Source organism: Jatropha curcas, chromosome 2 (genome assembly GCF_041381405.1).
Source record: "Jatropha curcas cultivar XTBG-Jc1 chromosome 2, XTBG_Jcur_1.0, whole genome shotgun sequence".
NCBI classification, from domain to species: Eukaryota; Viridiplantae; Streptophyta; class Magnoliopsida; order Malpighiales; family Euphorbiaceae; genus Jatropha; species Jatropha curcas.
Window position 1 is genome coordinate 4,379,176 of NC_143152.1, and position 17,362 is coordinate 4,396,537.

General features: G+C 32.9%; 2 protein-coding genes across 5 annotated transcripts; one reads left to right on the forward strand and one right to left on the reverse strand.

Moving 5' to 3' along the window:
• Positions 1–3,765: 3,765 nt before the first annotated feature.
• Positions 3,766–11,801, reverse strand: LOC105637245 (C18orf8). Of its 4 annotated transcripts, XM_012220657.4 has the most exons (13): positions 11,700–11,787; positions 10,006–10,057; positions 9,551–9,787; positions 9,128–9,387; positions 8,506–8,659; positions 7,771–7,880; positions 7,601–7,688; positions 6,665–6,997; positions 6,510–6,584; positions 5,731–6,347; positions 5,026–5,134; positions 4,735–4,914; positions 3,766–4,184 (listed from the first exon to the last, which is right to left on the reverse strand). In XM_012220657.4, exons 3-13 carry the CDS (start codon positions 9,716–9,718, stop codon positions 4,008–4,010), a joined length of 2,271 nt encoding a protein of 756 aa, XP_012076047.1. In that variant the 5' UTR covers positions 9,719–9,787; positions 10,006–10,057; positions 11,700–11,787; the 3' UTR covers positions 3,766–4,007. The 4 variants fall into 4 exon arrangements, with proteins under 4 accessions (XP_012076047.1, XP_012076046.1, XP_089573819.1 ...); XM_012220656.4 differs by lacking the exon at positions 10,006–10,057 and having other exon boundaries at positions 11,700–11,801; XM_089717693.1 differs by lacking the exon at positions 11,700–11,787 and having other exon boundaries at positions 9,961–10,057.
• A 4,022-nt stretch (positions 11,802–15,823) lies between these two features.
• Positions 15,824–16,616, forward strand: LOC105637244 (dirigent protein 22). Its single transcript, XM_012220654.4, has one exon. It carries the CDS (start codon positions 15,952–15,954, stop codon positions 16,516–16,518), a length of 567 nt encoding a protein of 188 aa, XP_012076044.1. The 5' UTR covers positions 15,824–15,951; the 3' UTR covers positions 16,519–16,616.
• Positions 16,617–17,362: the final 746 nt, after the last annotated feature.

A 17,362-nucleotide genomic window follows, 5' to 3' on the forward strand; every position in this document is an offset into this window, starting at 1 on the left:
TATGTATCGGAATTGAATTCAGTACATGTTTAATAAGTAGCAGTCTGCCCCCAATGGAAATAAATTTTTTTGTCCATCCTTGCAGTTTAGCATCAATTTTTTGAAGAAGATAAGTACAGTACTGAGCTCTATTAATTCCTTTATATATGGGAGCTCCCAAGTACATGAATGGAAGATCTTTACCTGTGATAGAAAGAATAGATTGAATTTTTTCCTTATAAGCCGAAGTTCTTTTTGAAGAACAATAGAAGGAGCTTTTGTTGAGGTTAACCAATTGTCCAGAGGTTCTTTGATAAAGTTGTAGGAATTCTTTAAACCGTTTGGCACTTTAACACCCCCATTAATGAAGATGAGGAGATCATCTGCGAAGGTGAGATGAGTAATTATATCACTTCCTCTAGTTGTCTTGTAAGGAGCAATTTTCCCATCAGACACCAGCTTCTTAAGACCCCTTGAAAAACCTTCCGAAGCCAAAATAAACAAGAGAGGAGAAAGAGGATCCCCCTGTTTAATTCCACGAGTAGGGCGAAATGAGCCATAGCAACTATAATCGCAATAGAAGAGCCCCAATTACTTACGGATTGTGGCTCAATTAGCAACATAGAGTGAGCAAGTTGAAAGAACTTTCTGGTTCAATCTCTAATAAATACACCTGCAAGAAGGAGAGCGAAAAATCTTAATTATGACTAAAGCTCGAACCGGATTAGACGGTCCTAATAATAGAGTCAGAGTCCCAATTTGCCATTCAATTTATGCTGAAACTTCGATAAAAATAACTGTTTAATTACGATAAATGTTAGAATATTTAAATATAATAACTTGGGCCCTTTCTTCTTAGTTTTGACCTCTCTAAACAACAAAAAGAACTGCGTTTAGGTAAGGGTGATGTATTTCTGCAGGTTGACCAACCAAAAAAACAAAGTAGGTCTTGGGGTCCATATTAAAATAATAAAAGTTGTTCTGGCTCCAATTGTCTAAATTTTTATACAATTAGATAAATACTCGACTATTGAATTTTTAATGTTCTTCCCATATAGTATAGTATCTTCATCCAAATTTATTTTTTACACCCTCTAATTTTTCTTTATTCAACTTGAGCAGAATAGTAAATAAATGCAAGTATTAGTAACATAGCAATGATATGTATTTTTCTTTATTCGCTTTAATTGCGATCTCTTAAGAGAATCAATGACTTTTAATGGTAATGATTGCTAAAATCATACATACTTCAAGTGCAATAATATTAATATATCAATTTTATACATGTAAATAAATAAATAAATAAATCAAGAAACAAGAATAAGCTAAAAAGAGCTTACCAATATCATAACAACTGTCACAATAATTTCAGAATGATGAAGCCAGCCAATACACAGACCTTATTATTAATTTTAATTAGAATTGGAACTTTAGAAATGGTTGGACCAACTAATATATTTTTTGTTTCTAATATGCATGCTTGGCCCTACTCCTTATAGAACCAACTCAGCTAATTTTTTTTTATTAGTAATTTCATCCATCATTTAAAGCTTCAAAAGGAATTTGCTTAAATGAAAATATGATTTACAAAACGCGATTAATTAATGGTAGTATTTCCTCCATAAAATATATCCACTCCGTCTCATTTTATTTGCATAGTTTAACAAAACGCGCATATTAAAAATTTAATCAATAAAAATTAATTTATCGTTTTTTGTGCTTAATAACTCATTAAGGAAATGTGTGGATTATATAAATTAGTATATTTTTATAATTGCTACTTAACGTGTCTGGGACTCATTAACGGGCTCCACATAGAAGCAATGCCGATTTAGCAAAAACAGCAGTGGTTTGAAACAGGAGTACGACAGTCCATCTAAAGAAGCACATACCAATCATCAATTCCTGAAAGTGAAAACGAGCAAGTAAGTATGATGGAATATTAAGGTGAAAATAAGTGACCCCAGTGCATGGTGGGTAGGTCAATGGGGACTTTTCATCATAGCAAATTTGATGCCCACATGCCCCTAAAAGTACATAGCAACAAGCACCATTCTTTGGTTTCATCACTATGATATAACATAGGATGTCTCCAACAATTATCAGTAGGCCTAATACTTAAATTTATCTTGATTTACCGGTTTTTTTGGTTGAATACATAAATTTTGACTCTAAAGTTTAATCGATTCTTCTTATGGCTTTTTAAATTTTGCGAAAATTCAATTATGATTTTATATTTTTATTTTCAATAACGTCTATATCTCTTATTAAAATGAAATAATTTTATTGAGTTCAATTATAATCCTGCACTTTCATGTTTTATTTTAACAAAAAAATATAATCATTATTGAAATGTGAAAGTATAAAATTATAATAAATCCATTGTAAAATTCAAAGACCACAAAGGTAATAGCTGGAATTACGAAGTTGAAGTTGAATTTATAAATTAGGCCATTATCATTATTGCCAATTTCAAATAAAGGACGCCTCGTCAGTGTCAATTTTTGAAGATAATGCACAGAACTTTCAGGAGATTTTGAGAAAGAAATGGACAAAACTACTGTAGAGAACAATAATATTATGTACCAATGCAGAAATTATTTTGTATCTTCCGATTTTGATTCTTTAATAAGGACCGTTAGATTATATTATAAACAGTAACTTGTCACCGGCCAAACATGTTAATAAATGTATATATTACTGCGGATCTTTTTTTCTCCCTTCATCAACCCTTCCAAAATCTGTCTACACAAAAACTCTATGATGGATTATCGTTTATTGCATCTCTTCATCAACTCTTCCAAAATCTGTCCACACAAAAACTCTATGATGGATTATCGTTTAGAATGCAATAATACACAAGCAGTAGCACAGTTTTAAACAAGTATGAATATAACCAAGAAATCCCAACGCAAAACTAGTAAGTCCACATGAAGAAATTGTTTAAGAGGCCCCTATTAGCCATGAACTAGGGAAAAAAATTCATAGCATAACCAAAAACCATATTTTCAAAAACAAAAACTCGTATTACAAACGGTAAAAGATTATAATTTCCATAAGAATCGCAATGTGGATAATCATTTCTATTCACCATGAATTAAAAACAAGAAGACGACATACCATGGCACCAACTTAGATTGATAAATCGGTTTATCAGTCAAGAAGAAGGCCAAGAAGAGGATTCAATTTACTTCATTTTTAATTGCCTTGTTTTTAGATTGATGTTTACCTCTCTCCTTTTGGAATTGCAAAAGCCACGCAAATTAGAGCAAGAACGAAGATGGAATAGAAAATGACAACATATACAGTTCTATGGAAAAATAAAAATAAAATTGATAAATTAAATTAAAAAATTAACCGGTTAAAGAAACCTATTGCAATAGATTTTCCTAACACGTGTAACTTCTCTACTAATACAGAAATCACAAATTGTGTATGGTAGTAAAAGCCGAAAGAAATTAACATGAAATGCTATAAAAGAAAAAGGTCTTTGTGGCAAACATATAATCTACTGTTGCAGTCAAGAATTAAAATTGCATCATATCACATTCTCCTCTCAACCTTTGTTGAACAAAAATCATAGAAATATGAGGCCACAGGCTATGTGTTAAAATCAGGGTTCCTCCTAAAAATAAATAAATAGTGGCCTGCCAGCTTATTCTGTATGTCATCAAATCATGCTAATTTCTTACAACACAACCGCATATCAAGGTTTGTGTCTCGTCGAAAACAAACTATGAATTAACAAATCAACAAATGAATTTTCTAGGTCTAAATATTGTGTAATGCATATCAAAAGTTTGCACTTTTACTCATCTTTCTCAAAATAGTTAAAACTATTTAAATTATGAAACAGTTCAACTGGTCTTAGTGCCCAGACCAGAGGAAACATGTCGGTTAAAAACTAATTACCTTTTTGTCTCTTTTGTTTGAGACATGAACAGAAAAATTAAGTCTCTCATTTTCTGAACCTAGATATTGCTAGTTCTCATACTCAAAAAAGTCATAATCAGATGTCTGAATGACTTTCAAGTAGCTATGGCTGAGTTCATCTCATTGAGAATACGGTAATATTTGTGGTGATCTGATGTGTTTCCAAATCCAGGAATGAAGTCTGAAAAGAATCTCAGGACAGCTGCAAGAAGCTGAGAATCATTGGAAGTCAAAGCAGCTTCGAGAAACAATGAAGGCCGGACAGTACTGACCTGAAAAAGGAACTGAGCACTTAGGAACTAATTACATCTAATATTTCTTTTGTAAAACATCACGAGAACATTAGCTGAATAAAATGTGAGATAATAAAGAAATTTCATGCAAAAAAGGGAGAAAAAACCACTGGACTGGATTTATCGAAACAACACAAGATTGGAACTGCCATTGCAGCAATTTATTACCAACATTGCCATTACAACAATTTATTACCGCCATTTCGTTGAATTATGGAAGACGACATAAAATAACTAAGAAGAAAATTGATAAGAAATAAAGATGATAATGCAAAGAATATTTTGGGTTTTCAGTGAAGCACTAACTCTTTCAATGCTTCTGCACAAAAAATAAAAAAATAAAAAACAAAGAGAGAGAGAGAGAGTAGGAAACTTTCAATTCATCAGTAAAAACTGCTGATGAAATAAACAGAACTTGGATAGCTAGATCATGTATACAAGAGTTGGACCTTGACCTTTTTAGTGCCAATTGTTAAATATACCACCTTTTGTAAAGCCTGACATTTTAGATGAGTTAAATAGTATTTACCTTATGCTTCCTTGCATAACGCAAGGCTTCAAGATAATATCCATCTTGCACTAGCAGCACTACATAGTCATGATGTAAAGAGAGATGTCTCAGCATATCCAGACCCAGCTTCCTGATTTGGCTATTCTGACGGCCTGACTCTAGAAGCTGCATTGCTACTTCTTTTGAGGGCTCAAGAACCTGTAAAAAAATAACTCTGATCATAAATAACAATAAGAATAATAATAATAATAAAAAAACCTAGAGTTTTTCTTGACTTAATAAGCACACTTTTAAAAGACATTTCAAAACCTTGTTTATGACAAACAATGTAAGTTCCATATATCGCTCATTGCGGGCTAAAACTTGTATCGTCAACACATAGATGTTTGGATGAGCTTTAATCTTTTCCAAATTTGTGCTGCAACATTGAAAAAAAAAAAAAAAAAAAAAAAAAAAAAAAAAAAAAAAAATACACCACTCAGAGAAGCAAACTCAAATAATAAGAAGAAATAAGATAACTTCAATCAATGTACAAAGTATTTTGAAGCCATCTTCTTGGACCACTTCCCTGGTCCAAGCCATCCAATAGATACATAGATCATTACAGATGCAAGGCCTAAGATAGTTTGCTAAGGTTTCCTGGTTCACAAGACCAAAGAAAGCCACTAGTTTGATTATATTTCTGAATGGATCCATCAAGTAAGAGTTATTTTAATGTGATATCTAATAAACCAGCAATTATTAAAATTCTATTAGCAATTTTACTTGGTTATACAAATTTATTGGGATAAGAGGCAGTGCATATTTCCGTTATTCCAGTTGGCCTCATTAATACAACCATGATGGACTCAAGTTAATTCATTTAATGCAGGTTGCTTTGCAAAAGCAATGGTTCAGATGTAAATCCATGAAAGCCAAGTTAAAGTGGAGTATTAAATCAAGTAAGAGTAGAAACCATATCTAATCACAGTGTTAGCAGTGCAAAGGCTTGAATTGTTATAATCAATAGCACACCTGCGGAGGAATTCAATAATGATGGCAACCAAGTAAGACGGATCTCCCACCATCTCTTCTTCAACTGGAGCAAAAACAAAGCTATACATCTCATCAGGTGAAATTGCTGGTGAAGCAAGTTGCAATTCCTGCCACTCAGAAACATTAGCATTTAGAGGGTTGTTTCTCGGTCCAGGACGATGAGGTTGAGAAGATGATGGCTGGACTTCGGAGCTAGCATTTTTAGCACCCAATAAGGTCTCCCCGTACACCTTCTGAAGACCACTCATGGTGGTTTTGAGTGATTCAGAATGTGCTTCACTTTCCGAGTCTGAAGTAGAAATATTTGGAGACTTATTGACTGATTCATTCTCAACACCAACAGTAGGTGTATGTTGGTTTGATTTTCCAAGTATATCAATCCCACTCGCAGATAAAGTGGCACTGGGAGTGGAACTACTTATATGTGCCCTGCTGGAAGCTGAAGTCCTCTCCACTTTTACTCCCTTGAGATAGCTTCCTGTTTTGATTGAGTAAGAGTAATTAGAAACAAGGACATCTATTGCCCTGGCAACCATGGACACTGGTCTCCTTTCCAAGATGATGGTACGTGTTATTGCCAGGCACAACTGTTTAGCCTGAAACAGCAGAAGTATACAATAACCACATGTTAATCATTAAAAATTCATAACCATCGAGAGCACTTTATGGGTACATAAAGTTTAAATCATTCTGTAATTGATTTCTTAATACACAGGCCCCATATTAAAAAATTGAAAGAGTTAAAAAACTTTCTCCACCTTGTTAGCTTCCAACTTCCGTCGCTGCAGGAACTCTAGTACTGAAGGAACTTCAGAGCTACTGGCAGAAATTGCCTGGAAGGAAAGAAAGAGGTTAATTACACAATAGTACTTATACTGCACAAAAACATGCAATAGAAAACTGACAAACTTACCTCTAAGTCTAGATGAATCTTCCACAACAAATTACTGGCAACATCACATATTAGGTCAGGAACTAAAAATGTCCAGTCATCTCCATAAATGGTTGTTTCATGATCACTTGTATTGGCCTCTGCACTTTCACTATCTTTGCTACTAGATCGAGAGTAAGGAACATTTGACCTAGGGAAACCTCTAAACAGTAGAGGAAGTGGAGCAGATATGGGTGCTCGAGAGTCGGCAAATATGTCATAGAGTATAACAACCTTTGCATCCACTTGATGAATGAGCAGTACATTATCGACTACACTCACAGCAATCTTGCTTGAATATATTGGCAAGGAACCCTACAAAAAGCATTGCACCAATTCACATTCTAGCAATTTTACTAATTGCATTAAGTTTTGGGTTTCTAGTAAATTGATTTTTTCCCCTTGGAAAACATAATAAAGGTGCATTGCAGATCAAACGACCCAAAGCATCAGCTGCGTGTACAAATGCCAGTGCATCAATGCCTAGCAAAATTCAACTCCTCACCTATTTAATAGACTGTAGTAAAGCATGCTGCTCAACCCTATAGTAACTGTTCAAAATTAGTTCGGTCTGAGCTAAGAAAAAATTTGGAACAAAAAATTTTGCCCCTTCAGCACATAACATTTATCTAGTGGTAGCCCAACTACAAAAGAGAAGCTATTTACAAGAGACGGACTTGGCGAAAACACAACATCAACAGAAAACTCTCAAACATACTAAAAACTGGTGGTCCTTGTCATTAACAACATTTTAAAATGGCCGCCTTAAGCTAACTATCAGGTAGCGAAAGGGAGGTTTTTCCCAACAATTACATTTTATTTGCAACAAGTCTTATCACCAGTACTAGAGATTAAGCATCCACCCTTAGCAGAGGCCTGAGACGAAAAGAGTGGTGAGCAATTTAAACCAGGGATTACCTGTTGTACAACAGCATCGCGATAAAACCGATATGAGTGAAGTAGCATTGCTATCCTATCAACTTGCAAACAGTATATCCTCCCATAGCTGAAAAATGTTAATAGTTTGACAATTATTATAGGTGTGACTTATGCATAATAGTGAAAGAAACCAAACCAAAGAAACTTACACAGTCACAATATGGATATCTTCAGCATCTAGGACAGGTTTACTGTTAGCCTCAGACTTGGCCGTTGCCATTTCAAATTTTGGCAAGCGAACAATACCTGCAGATGAAAGCTGAAAAGAAAAAATAGCAACCTTGTCAGAGTAATGAAAGAACCCAAAAGTTGTAGAAATTGCAACATGGTTGTCAAGAAGCATTAATTGATAGCCATATCAGGCATCACATAACTGCTTCCCTAATTCATGCCTCAATGATAAGTGGTCATTTTCATTTATTGAAGAAGAAATTTTATTGAGAAAGAATAAAGAAAAGTACACCATGGAGGAAAGACTCAACAACCAACAACATTCAAAGTGAATACTAAGTAAAAACTGATACCCTCAAGATAATGCTCAAAAGAAACCTTCCTCAAAGTTCTAGAAGCATATTCCAATATAGAAGGCAAATACCAACTTATCCCAGGGAAAAGAAAAAAAAAATCAAAAGACAAGCTATCATTTCTTGAAGATGCAACCATCTGGACTCCATAATTTGCAATGTTCTTGACATTAATCCATATAGATCACTTAAGTGCATGTTGTTGGACCATGAAGGAAAAAAAAAGACGATTGGAAAATGGAATCGCAAATGATTATTAATATAGTTTTTCTGGCAGACTAACCATAGGTGAAGAGGATGTAGCCAAGTTTAAAATGAACTCAGTAAAACTTGAGCTAACAGTGATGGTTGCAGACACACCTGAAATCCAGTGATTGTCTTGCATTGCATTCCTGAAGCAAGAAGAACCAAGCGACTCTCATGTGTATAGATATACCAACTGACATTCAGTTTCCTTGTCTCCACCAAGTCGAGCAATTTTGACTCGTGATCATAGGCAAGTAAATCGAGCCCACTGAGGTTAAAACTCAAATTTAGTCAAATGAATAACAATAGATGTTGGAAACGTATAAAAAGGAACTGTATCTAAACAGAACAAAAAAATAATAATAACAAAAGAAGAAAAAGGAGCAAGTATTACTGCAGGGACCTTTTATTTATCTTCTTTGGGACAACAAACCAATACAGGTTATCTTCAATTTGTTGTCAGACAATATTTTTTCAAGTTGATTGAGTAACAGAAGTTCGTAGAAGTTTTTTAATATGGGTTACTCAAAAATTCTCTAACCTACTACTTCAATGTTGATTTCTAACTGTATGTTCCACATTCCCAGAAAGAGTTTAAACCTTAAGGAACATTTTCCTCTGTGCAAAAGAACGTACGCCAATTAAAACCCAGTAAAATACGCTAAGAAGTCAATAAAGGAATGGCAAAATCAATTCCTTAATATTTACATAAACAAAAAGAAAATTTTCTCCATACCTCGTTTTCACAAGTACTAAATCACACAGTGGACAGTCAGTCCAAAAGAATCCTAGTATACTCTCTGACTCTGCCCTGCACTTGTGACTGAAAGTTTCACCAGTTTCTCTATGCCAAATCTGTATCTCTTGACTAGACCGTTGGATTGCTATTAGCTTTGTGTCTAAAGAATATCGAATAGATAAGATTGGCCCTTCAGTTATTGAATCAGATGTAGGAGCAACACAAGGATCAAAAGGAACGGTCTTCCAAGAAAACACCTGGATAAAAGAAAAAAGATGGAAAAGATAGCAGTATACAAGACCTTTTAGTTGAAACAAAATTGACTTATTGTCACATTTAAATATGTAAACAAATCATAATCTAAAAAATCTTAATGCAATTCAACTTTTCATGCCTGAAAGATTTTAAGATCACATTTACCTCATTAGCCGTTGGGGCAAGTAGCAACTTACTCCCATCATCATAATATAAACCCCTTGACCCCGGAATGCTACATCGCAAAGGTGGAGATTGAATATAAACATGTGATAGCCCACCAGACCCACTAAAACCAACAGTAAGCTGTGAACTTGATGCTTTCCCAGACATTCCTAAGTTCTTTGCCTCTCAAGCTTGAGATTTAGACAGAGTATATGGCTAGCACTGAATTGAGCAATCCTGAGCCAGAGTCATATGCTTTAAAAATCCGTAAAGAAGAATTAAATCAATGGAGAAGAAAGAAATGTTTCAGTTGTGAATCAAATAAAAAAAACTATTAGATGTAAAAGAGCATCATAATCCCAGAAAGACAAAGCTGCATTTTTTAGCCAGTATTTAAATGAAGCCTTTACCAATGTATTCCCCACTACACGCTGAGAGGCTAAAATGGTGCTTACTTCAGTAGATGCCTAAAATAACAATGACAAATGCCTAAGCCTTTCCTCGTATCTGCCAATCAAAAGCAAGGAGAAGATATGAAAACATCTTCATAAGAATACAAATGATAAGAATTTTCCCTCTTCTTCTTCTTCTTCTTCTTAATTCTTTCTTTCTAACAATTTTAGGGTCTCACATGCAAGTAGGGTTGTTGCTTGCTTTGAAATATTATAATATAAATTGAAATTTCAAACTGATTTTTACTTCAAAATTATGGAATTTAAAATGAAATGTACTTTTTAAAGTATTGGTAGATGGAATATGGAATTAAGATATAATAGAAAATTCCATATTACAGTCTATATAGCAAAATTTTATCTTATTATTATTTTATTTGAAGTACACATTTGTATAGAAAATTAAAATATAATAAAATATTACCTTATATATTTTAACAAAATATTTTCAAAATTTAATATAGAGAAAAAACAAATCCTATTTAATTCTAAAACTAATAGTATAATGGAATACTAATTAGTAATTAATATAGGTTATATATAGGCGAACATATTGGCAACTCGAGACAAATCAACAAAACAAAATCGACTTCACACAGTTACAATTTATATGTGTTCCCCATCAACCATCTTTGATTCTATGGTGCATTGCTCTTGAGTTTGAAGTTGTCCAGTTATCAGGAAAATGTACTTGTGCTTATATATATATATATATATATATATATACTGCTCTGTCTTTTTACTATATGTTTATGTAATATCTTTTTCTTTTTACATTCTCAATTATCTTTCCTCCTCCCACCAAGCAAAGCATTCATTCTATTTGATTATGTTTTTATAGTAACATCATTTTCCTTTTACATTCTCAATGATCTTTCTTTCCCCCACCCAGTAAATCAATCATTCTAATTTCCTTTTTTTAAAAACATATATACTATTTAATTATTTTTTTATTTTTCATTGTAAAGAATAACTAACTATAAATTAAATTTCATAATCACTTCTAGAAAACAAAAAATAGATTATTACTGAACTAAGAAAACAGTAATATACTTTATTTTTAAAAAAAATGGCGTTAGAATCGATCAAAGGACAAGTACATAGAAACCATGAAACAATGACCAGCACTAGCAAGAAGCTAATTAGACTAGAAGATGGCCTTATGATTAATAGCATATAAAACCGCATATGCGATAATTAGATCGTAGAGAATAATTGTCCACTTTTTCAAATTTTCTTTTATGCACACCCTCTAGCACGAAATTAGTTGTCCTTTAAAATTGGTATTCCATGTTTAATTTCCTGGAATTTAAAAAAAAACCAAAATATCAATTTGTTTCTTTATTGCAATTTAATTATGTTATCTTAGTATTTATAATTTAATTTAAAACAAATATAGCAGTTATTCCTTATTAAATTAAAATTTTTATATATTAAAATATATCGCAAAAGCTAGAATTTCATTTATGGTCGAGAAATTAAAAATTGTGAAGTTATGGAATTCCAAACCGAATTTCAATAGAATGGTATGGAATGAAATTTTAAATTCTAAAAAATATTTGGAACAGAATGGAATGAAATTTTAAATTCCAGAATATTTGAAAATAAAATAAGAATGAGGATCATTCTATTCCACATCAACCAAATATACGCTACATGTAAACTTAATTTCTTATCAACTAAAAAAGTATGCTAACCGTATTCTGCATGCAATTCTTCAGTGCGAGAAATTCTTTCAAGCACATATCACGCTCAATTTCTGGAACCCTTGCTGCAACACAACTTCCATAATCTTTTGCCTGTAAAATAGGAACTCAATGAAAATTTTGCATCATGGAGACAAGAAGACTTCACATGTATCAAACAGCTGATCCTGGTATGCATCTTTCTGAACACTCATTTGATAAAGCAAAAACATACTGAAATATAGGCCTATAAATTAGTTCATTCCCAATAGTAAAGGAGAAACTTTGTGGTATTATAAATCCAAATGATTAAAGAATTTTTTCTAACAATTTGTTCTAGAATGGTAGAAACTAGAGAGAGTTCATATGTGGGAAATGAAAAAGGCAAAAAAGAAACCTGTCATGCATGAACTGAAATTCTTCATGCATACCTTTGCAACTATAAAGCAACTTATTAATAATTGAAAATTATTTGAAAAAATGGAATTAATTCAAAATCATTAAGTAAATGAAAAGCATAAAGTTTCAAAGAGTCAAACCATAATAAAGGTCTTATCTTTTCAAAATTTTTCATTTTTTAATGTGTTTCCTATATCTTATGCTTGTAGTCAAATCTTTTACAACAAATCATTCTACCTTCAGTTTAGACCATTTCAGCAATATTAGCAGACTTATATATGTAAATTTTGGAGGTGTAATTTTCCTGTTTTGCCAACTATAATGAAGCCTAAAAGTTTTAGCAGACTTATTTAATAGAAGCATCACTTCCTTGCCACTGATGAAGCCTAAAAGTTTTAGCTGTTAGGAAAAGACACACCTTCAAGTCACTAACTTGAATCTTATCAACAAACCTGGACAGTACAGTTGACTAAAATGCGCTTAAGCGTTGAAGTAGTATTCCTTTCTTTCATGTCCACAGAATGCCTGATAGAAAACGCAAACCTAAATTAAATTAAAAGTTATCAGCAACCATTTCACAAGGACAAATGGCAATATTTATCGAATTGCAATTAAGGGTTAATGTGCTGATACAATCATCAATAATAACAAACTAAAACAGCTTTTTACCTTTTACCATCAATAGCAAAATTTTCCTCAGTACACAACGATAACCCACAAATTTCATTGAAAGTTTTAAAACACTAAATTTATAAATTACAATACTAAGAAGTCACTCTAAATTAATGAAGTCACTCTAAATTAATGAAGTCACTCCATTGGACAAATAGATTGTTGTTCAATTCCTCAATTTATATCAGTAGCCAAAAAAAAAAAAATGATAGGTAGCAGTTCATTGGAAATGATCAAAAGTTATCACTAGGTTCTCCTCCTCAGTCAATCTTTTCAATTAATCCTATTGCTATAAACAGCTAAAACCCTAATGCCCAACATGCTCGATAAGCAACTACAATCTTCAGCATCCACAACTAGTTTAACTAATCAAATTTCAGGCGCCAATTAGCTTCAAAGAATCATAACATCTCCAACAATATAAAATGAAATTAACTTTAACAATCGATTAAAGACTCAGAACAGATTAGTTTTTCCTTCTTATGAAAAATAATCAAGAGGTGTAATAACAATTTAGTAAAGAAATAAATCTAATTATGCGAAGATTGAGAGATTTGATCAGCATAGGATTGTGAGAAAGCGAGGGAAAATACCTTGAGAATGGACCATTGATTTTGATTGTCCGCTTGGCTACTGGGAAATGTTAATTCTACAGTAATTCATCATTGGCGAGCAGCGGAATCCAACTAACAGTCAATTGAAGAATTCGAGACACTGCTTCTGCATTCACATTTCATGAGGAACGGGACTGGCTGCCACGTGCTTAATCGCGCGTGTAGAAAAGCTGAGCCTGGGCCTCTTCGTCTGCAGTGTCAGTTTAGGGCCGTTAGTTTGAGTTTTCGGTCAGTTTGGTTCACACCGAGCCAAACAGAAGCAAACCAAATAAATTGAAAAATTTTAAAAATAAAAATCGAATTAAAATAAATAGTGCAGAGAAATTAACTGAACTAATTCAATATGATCGGTTCGTCTGTTTTTAGCTATTTTTTAATATTTTTAATTTTTAAATTTACTTTTAATGGTTTTTTTTCCTTCAAATCATTGCATGTTTTTCAGTTTCAGTAAGAAAGTTGATAACAACAAAATACGCATGCACTTTATCATTTGTTTTAATTAAATTTAGCATCATTTTGAATGTTAAAATAAAAATAAACTCCATTTTAAATAGTTTCCTCTCTTTTATTTTGTTGGCACATGAGCAACATCAATATTTACTATTTTAAGCAAAAATGAACCAATTATGATCCATTTGGCACCTAATCAATGCAAAGAAATCCCTTGAAGTCTTGTTGCTTATGAAGTCCAAATGATGCTTTTAAAAGCCAAACAAGTATAAGGTCCAACGCACATTCAGCCAAAGAAGAAAGAAAGAAGGAGAATTGGTCAACGTGGAAGAATGTGGACCAAGTGCGAAGCAACTTGTGAGATGATCTTCTGACAGATCGTTTGGAACAAAAATGATGCAATTTTGAAGGAACATTGCACCTACCTTAATGAACAACTCCCCTTACCATTTTTTATGATTTCTTTGGGTGATGAAAACAGCTTTTTAAACTCAACTTGTGCAATGACGTGGACCAATAAGAGCCAAGCAAAGAATCCATACAAAGAGCAAAGAAAAAGAGTTGAAAGGGTTGGACACTCTTGGCACTTCATTGTGCCGCACGTGCAAGAATAAAGAGAGTGAGCCGATCAGAGTAGAGAGAGTAACAAAAGGAGAGATAAAGCCTAGAGTTATTACACCTCAGACGGGCAGGAGCTACTTCGCAAACTTGGACGTAGACAACAAGGCCAACCAATCAATAAATTCCAAAGTCTGTTTTTAGCTTTTTATTCTTTTTGTATATTTTATTTGTGTTGATATATTTGTAATAATGCTGGACTAAATATCCAGATCTAGTCATGAGATTTTTCTATTAATTTAAAATTCAACTTTGAATAGTTTGCTTTGTGTTTAAATGCTTAAATTCCTAATTTAATATGTTTGAACTTAATGCATATGAATATGTCAGTACCTATATTTGCATGATTTTAGATCTGTTTAAATAGATTGAGAGATTGACAAATTAGATTGGACCATATTAAACGTATAATTTTAGACCTAACGATAGGCTAAATTCTTTGAGGGTAACAATAGACTAATTTTAGATTGGATCATATATCGGCCCGATTCTTGTTCACTATAGATATATTTTCAATAATAACAGCAATATTATTATCCCGGCAACAATATAAATATATTTTCTGAAAATGTTCGTAAAAATTAACGATCGTTTATCATCATGCTCTCAGGTTTTCTGTAATATTGAATGTTTCTGTTTTTATATTATAGACAAAAGATGAATATAAAATTATATATAAAAAATTAAATTAATGTGTGACATAATTTTGTTTTTTAAAAAAATAAGACAAACTAATCTTTTATAAAAGTTAAAAAATAAAGTAATGAATAGATCAACTCAACTACATGGATAAAAAATAGGCTCGAATTTGGAAGAGGTTTTCGAGTGGGAGTGACTTTTTACCATATGAAGACCATGACCCTCTATTTTCAAACTCTCTGATTTTAATTTCAAATTTGATAAAGTAATCCTCTTTAGACAATTTGATTTTTTTACAGAATTAAGAAAATGATCGAAACATATTAATTTTTTTAAAAATATATGATAAACTATTTAAATTATCCTTTTTAAAATTAAAAATTCTCCATCAATATTGTTAAAATTCTAAATGAACACTTAGAATGAAACAATATAAAATGTCCATTTGTTGTTCTTAAAGTGTAACAGAGAGAGTAATATTTAGTCATAAATAACAAATTAATTAAATTAATCATTGAAACTATTTTACCCTTATTTTTAAAATAATAAATTAATTCAAAATTTAGGAACTAAATAATACATTTTCCAATTTTGATAGCGTACCTTTTCCAAATTCAAATGCTAAAAAAAAAAAAGGAAAAAAATCAGCAGCCATTGAAGGTGACTCAACACTCAAGTCAAGTCCACCGTCACTGTGTAACGTGGCTTTTACTTTTTAGTCATATCTCCATTACTCCCATCGCACTTTTGAAAATCTAGCTCAACTTTCCCAGTGAATTTATGGTTCTAAATTGCGCATAAAACAATATAGCAACAAGTCTTTTCTTTTTCCTTCGTCTCTCTTTCACAAGTTCAAGAATTTCTTACCTGCAATGGCCAAAACCCTCCCATTTCTCTATTTTCTCTTCACCATTGCCTTATTTTCACTTGCCACAGCAAAATCAAGCCGTTTGTCAAGAATTTTATCTCCGGCAACGCTTGGCCTCAAAAAAGAGAAGCTAAGCCACCTCCATTTCTACTTCCACGACATAGTTAGTGGTCGAAACCCGTCGGCAGTCAAAATTGTCGAACCACAATCGAACACCTCCGACACAATGTTTGGCTTGGTGGCGATGATCGATGATCCATTAACTGTTTCGCCGAATCTGAGCTCGAAGCTCGTAGGTAGAGCGCAAGGCATGTACGCATCTGCGTCGCAAAGTGAAGATGGTTTACTAATGGTTTTGAATTTCGCTTTTATGGACGGAAAATTCAATGGAAGTGCACTTAGCGTTTTGGGTCGGAACTTGGCGCTTGCTCCCGTTAGAGAAATGCCGATCGTCGGTGGCAGTGGTGTTTTCCGATTTGCCCGTGGTTATGCTCAGGCAAGAACTCATACATATAACCCAAAAACTGGAGACGCTGTCGTGGAGTATAATATCTATGTTTTCCATTATTAATTGACATAATTAATGTATTTCCTTGCTTTCTTTTTTTTTCTTCCCCAAGATAGAATAGTATTTAATCATATTTTTCAATAATAAAATTTTTATGCCAATCTACAAGATGATCCGAGTGAAAAAGCCTCAATTCATTAAAATAAGTGGTCGATTGGATTTCCGCTGGCAGCGCTTACCTTGAAACTTTTCACCAAATATATATATATATTTTTTTATTGAAGAGGAGAGCCACCAAATCAAACGGAGCTCGAGACAAAAGATGAGTTCCTACGGGAGAATTTCTAGCATACTTGAAAAAGCAGGCAGCACTATAATTAGCCTCTCTATAGACATGGCTAATAACACAATTCCAATTTATCTTGGATAATATTATTTATAACCAGAATAGGCTGTTGGACACCTCCATTTGATGCCATCTTGCCTCGTATAAGCTGAATTACTGTTTCATTATCACATTCCTCCTTGATATGGGAGAATCCCATCTATTTGGTGATCTCAAGTCCTGGAAGATGGCCCATAACTCTGCATTAGGTATAAAATATGTCCCAATGACAATTATGAAGCCGTTTAATCCATTATCCTGAGATGTCCCTGATAAGGCTCTTCCGTGTGCCATTTGCTCTTCTTAATTGATCAAACTATTTATCAATGAAAATCGAAAATCAAAATATGAGGAAAAATTTTTCAATAATAATAACAATAATAAAAATCTAAATTCATTTTTCAATTTTCGAATCACAAATGAAAAATTTTGTTTCCTCTATGGCAATGGGCCTGCCTTTTAAACAGACTCAATGGCCCAAGATCTACTCATGTTTGAATAAATCACTATGATAGGCCTCTT

Excerpts from the sequence above, each read along its gene's own strand:
- LOC105637244 (XM_012220654.4), top strand. The coding sequence starts at position 15,952 with ATGGCCAAAACCCTCCCATTTCTCTATTTTCTCTTCACCATTGCCTTA.
- LOC105637245 (XM_012220656.4), bottom strand. The coding sequence starts at position 9,718 with ATGTCTGGGAAAGCATCAAGTTCACAGCTTACTGTTGGTTTTAGTGGG. Across the intron at positions 9,388-9,550 it reads TTGCCCCAACGGCTAATGAG|GTGTTTTCTTGGAAGACCGT; the intron begins GTAAATGTGATC and ends TCTTTTATCCAG. Across the intron at positions 8,660-9,127 it reads TTAGTACTTGTGAAAACGAG|TGGGCTCGATTTACTTGCCT; the intron begins GTATGGAGAAAA and ends TTTTAACCTCAG.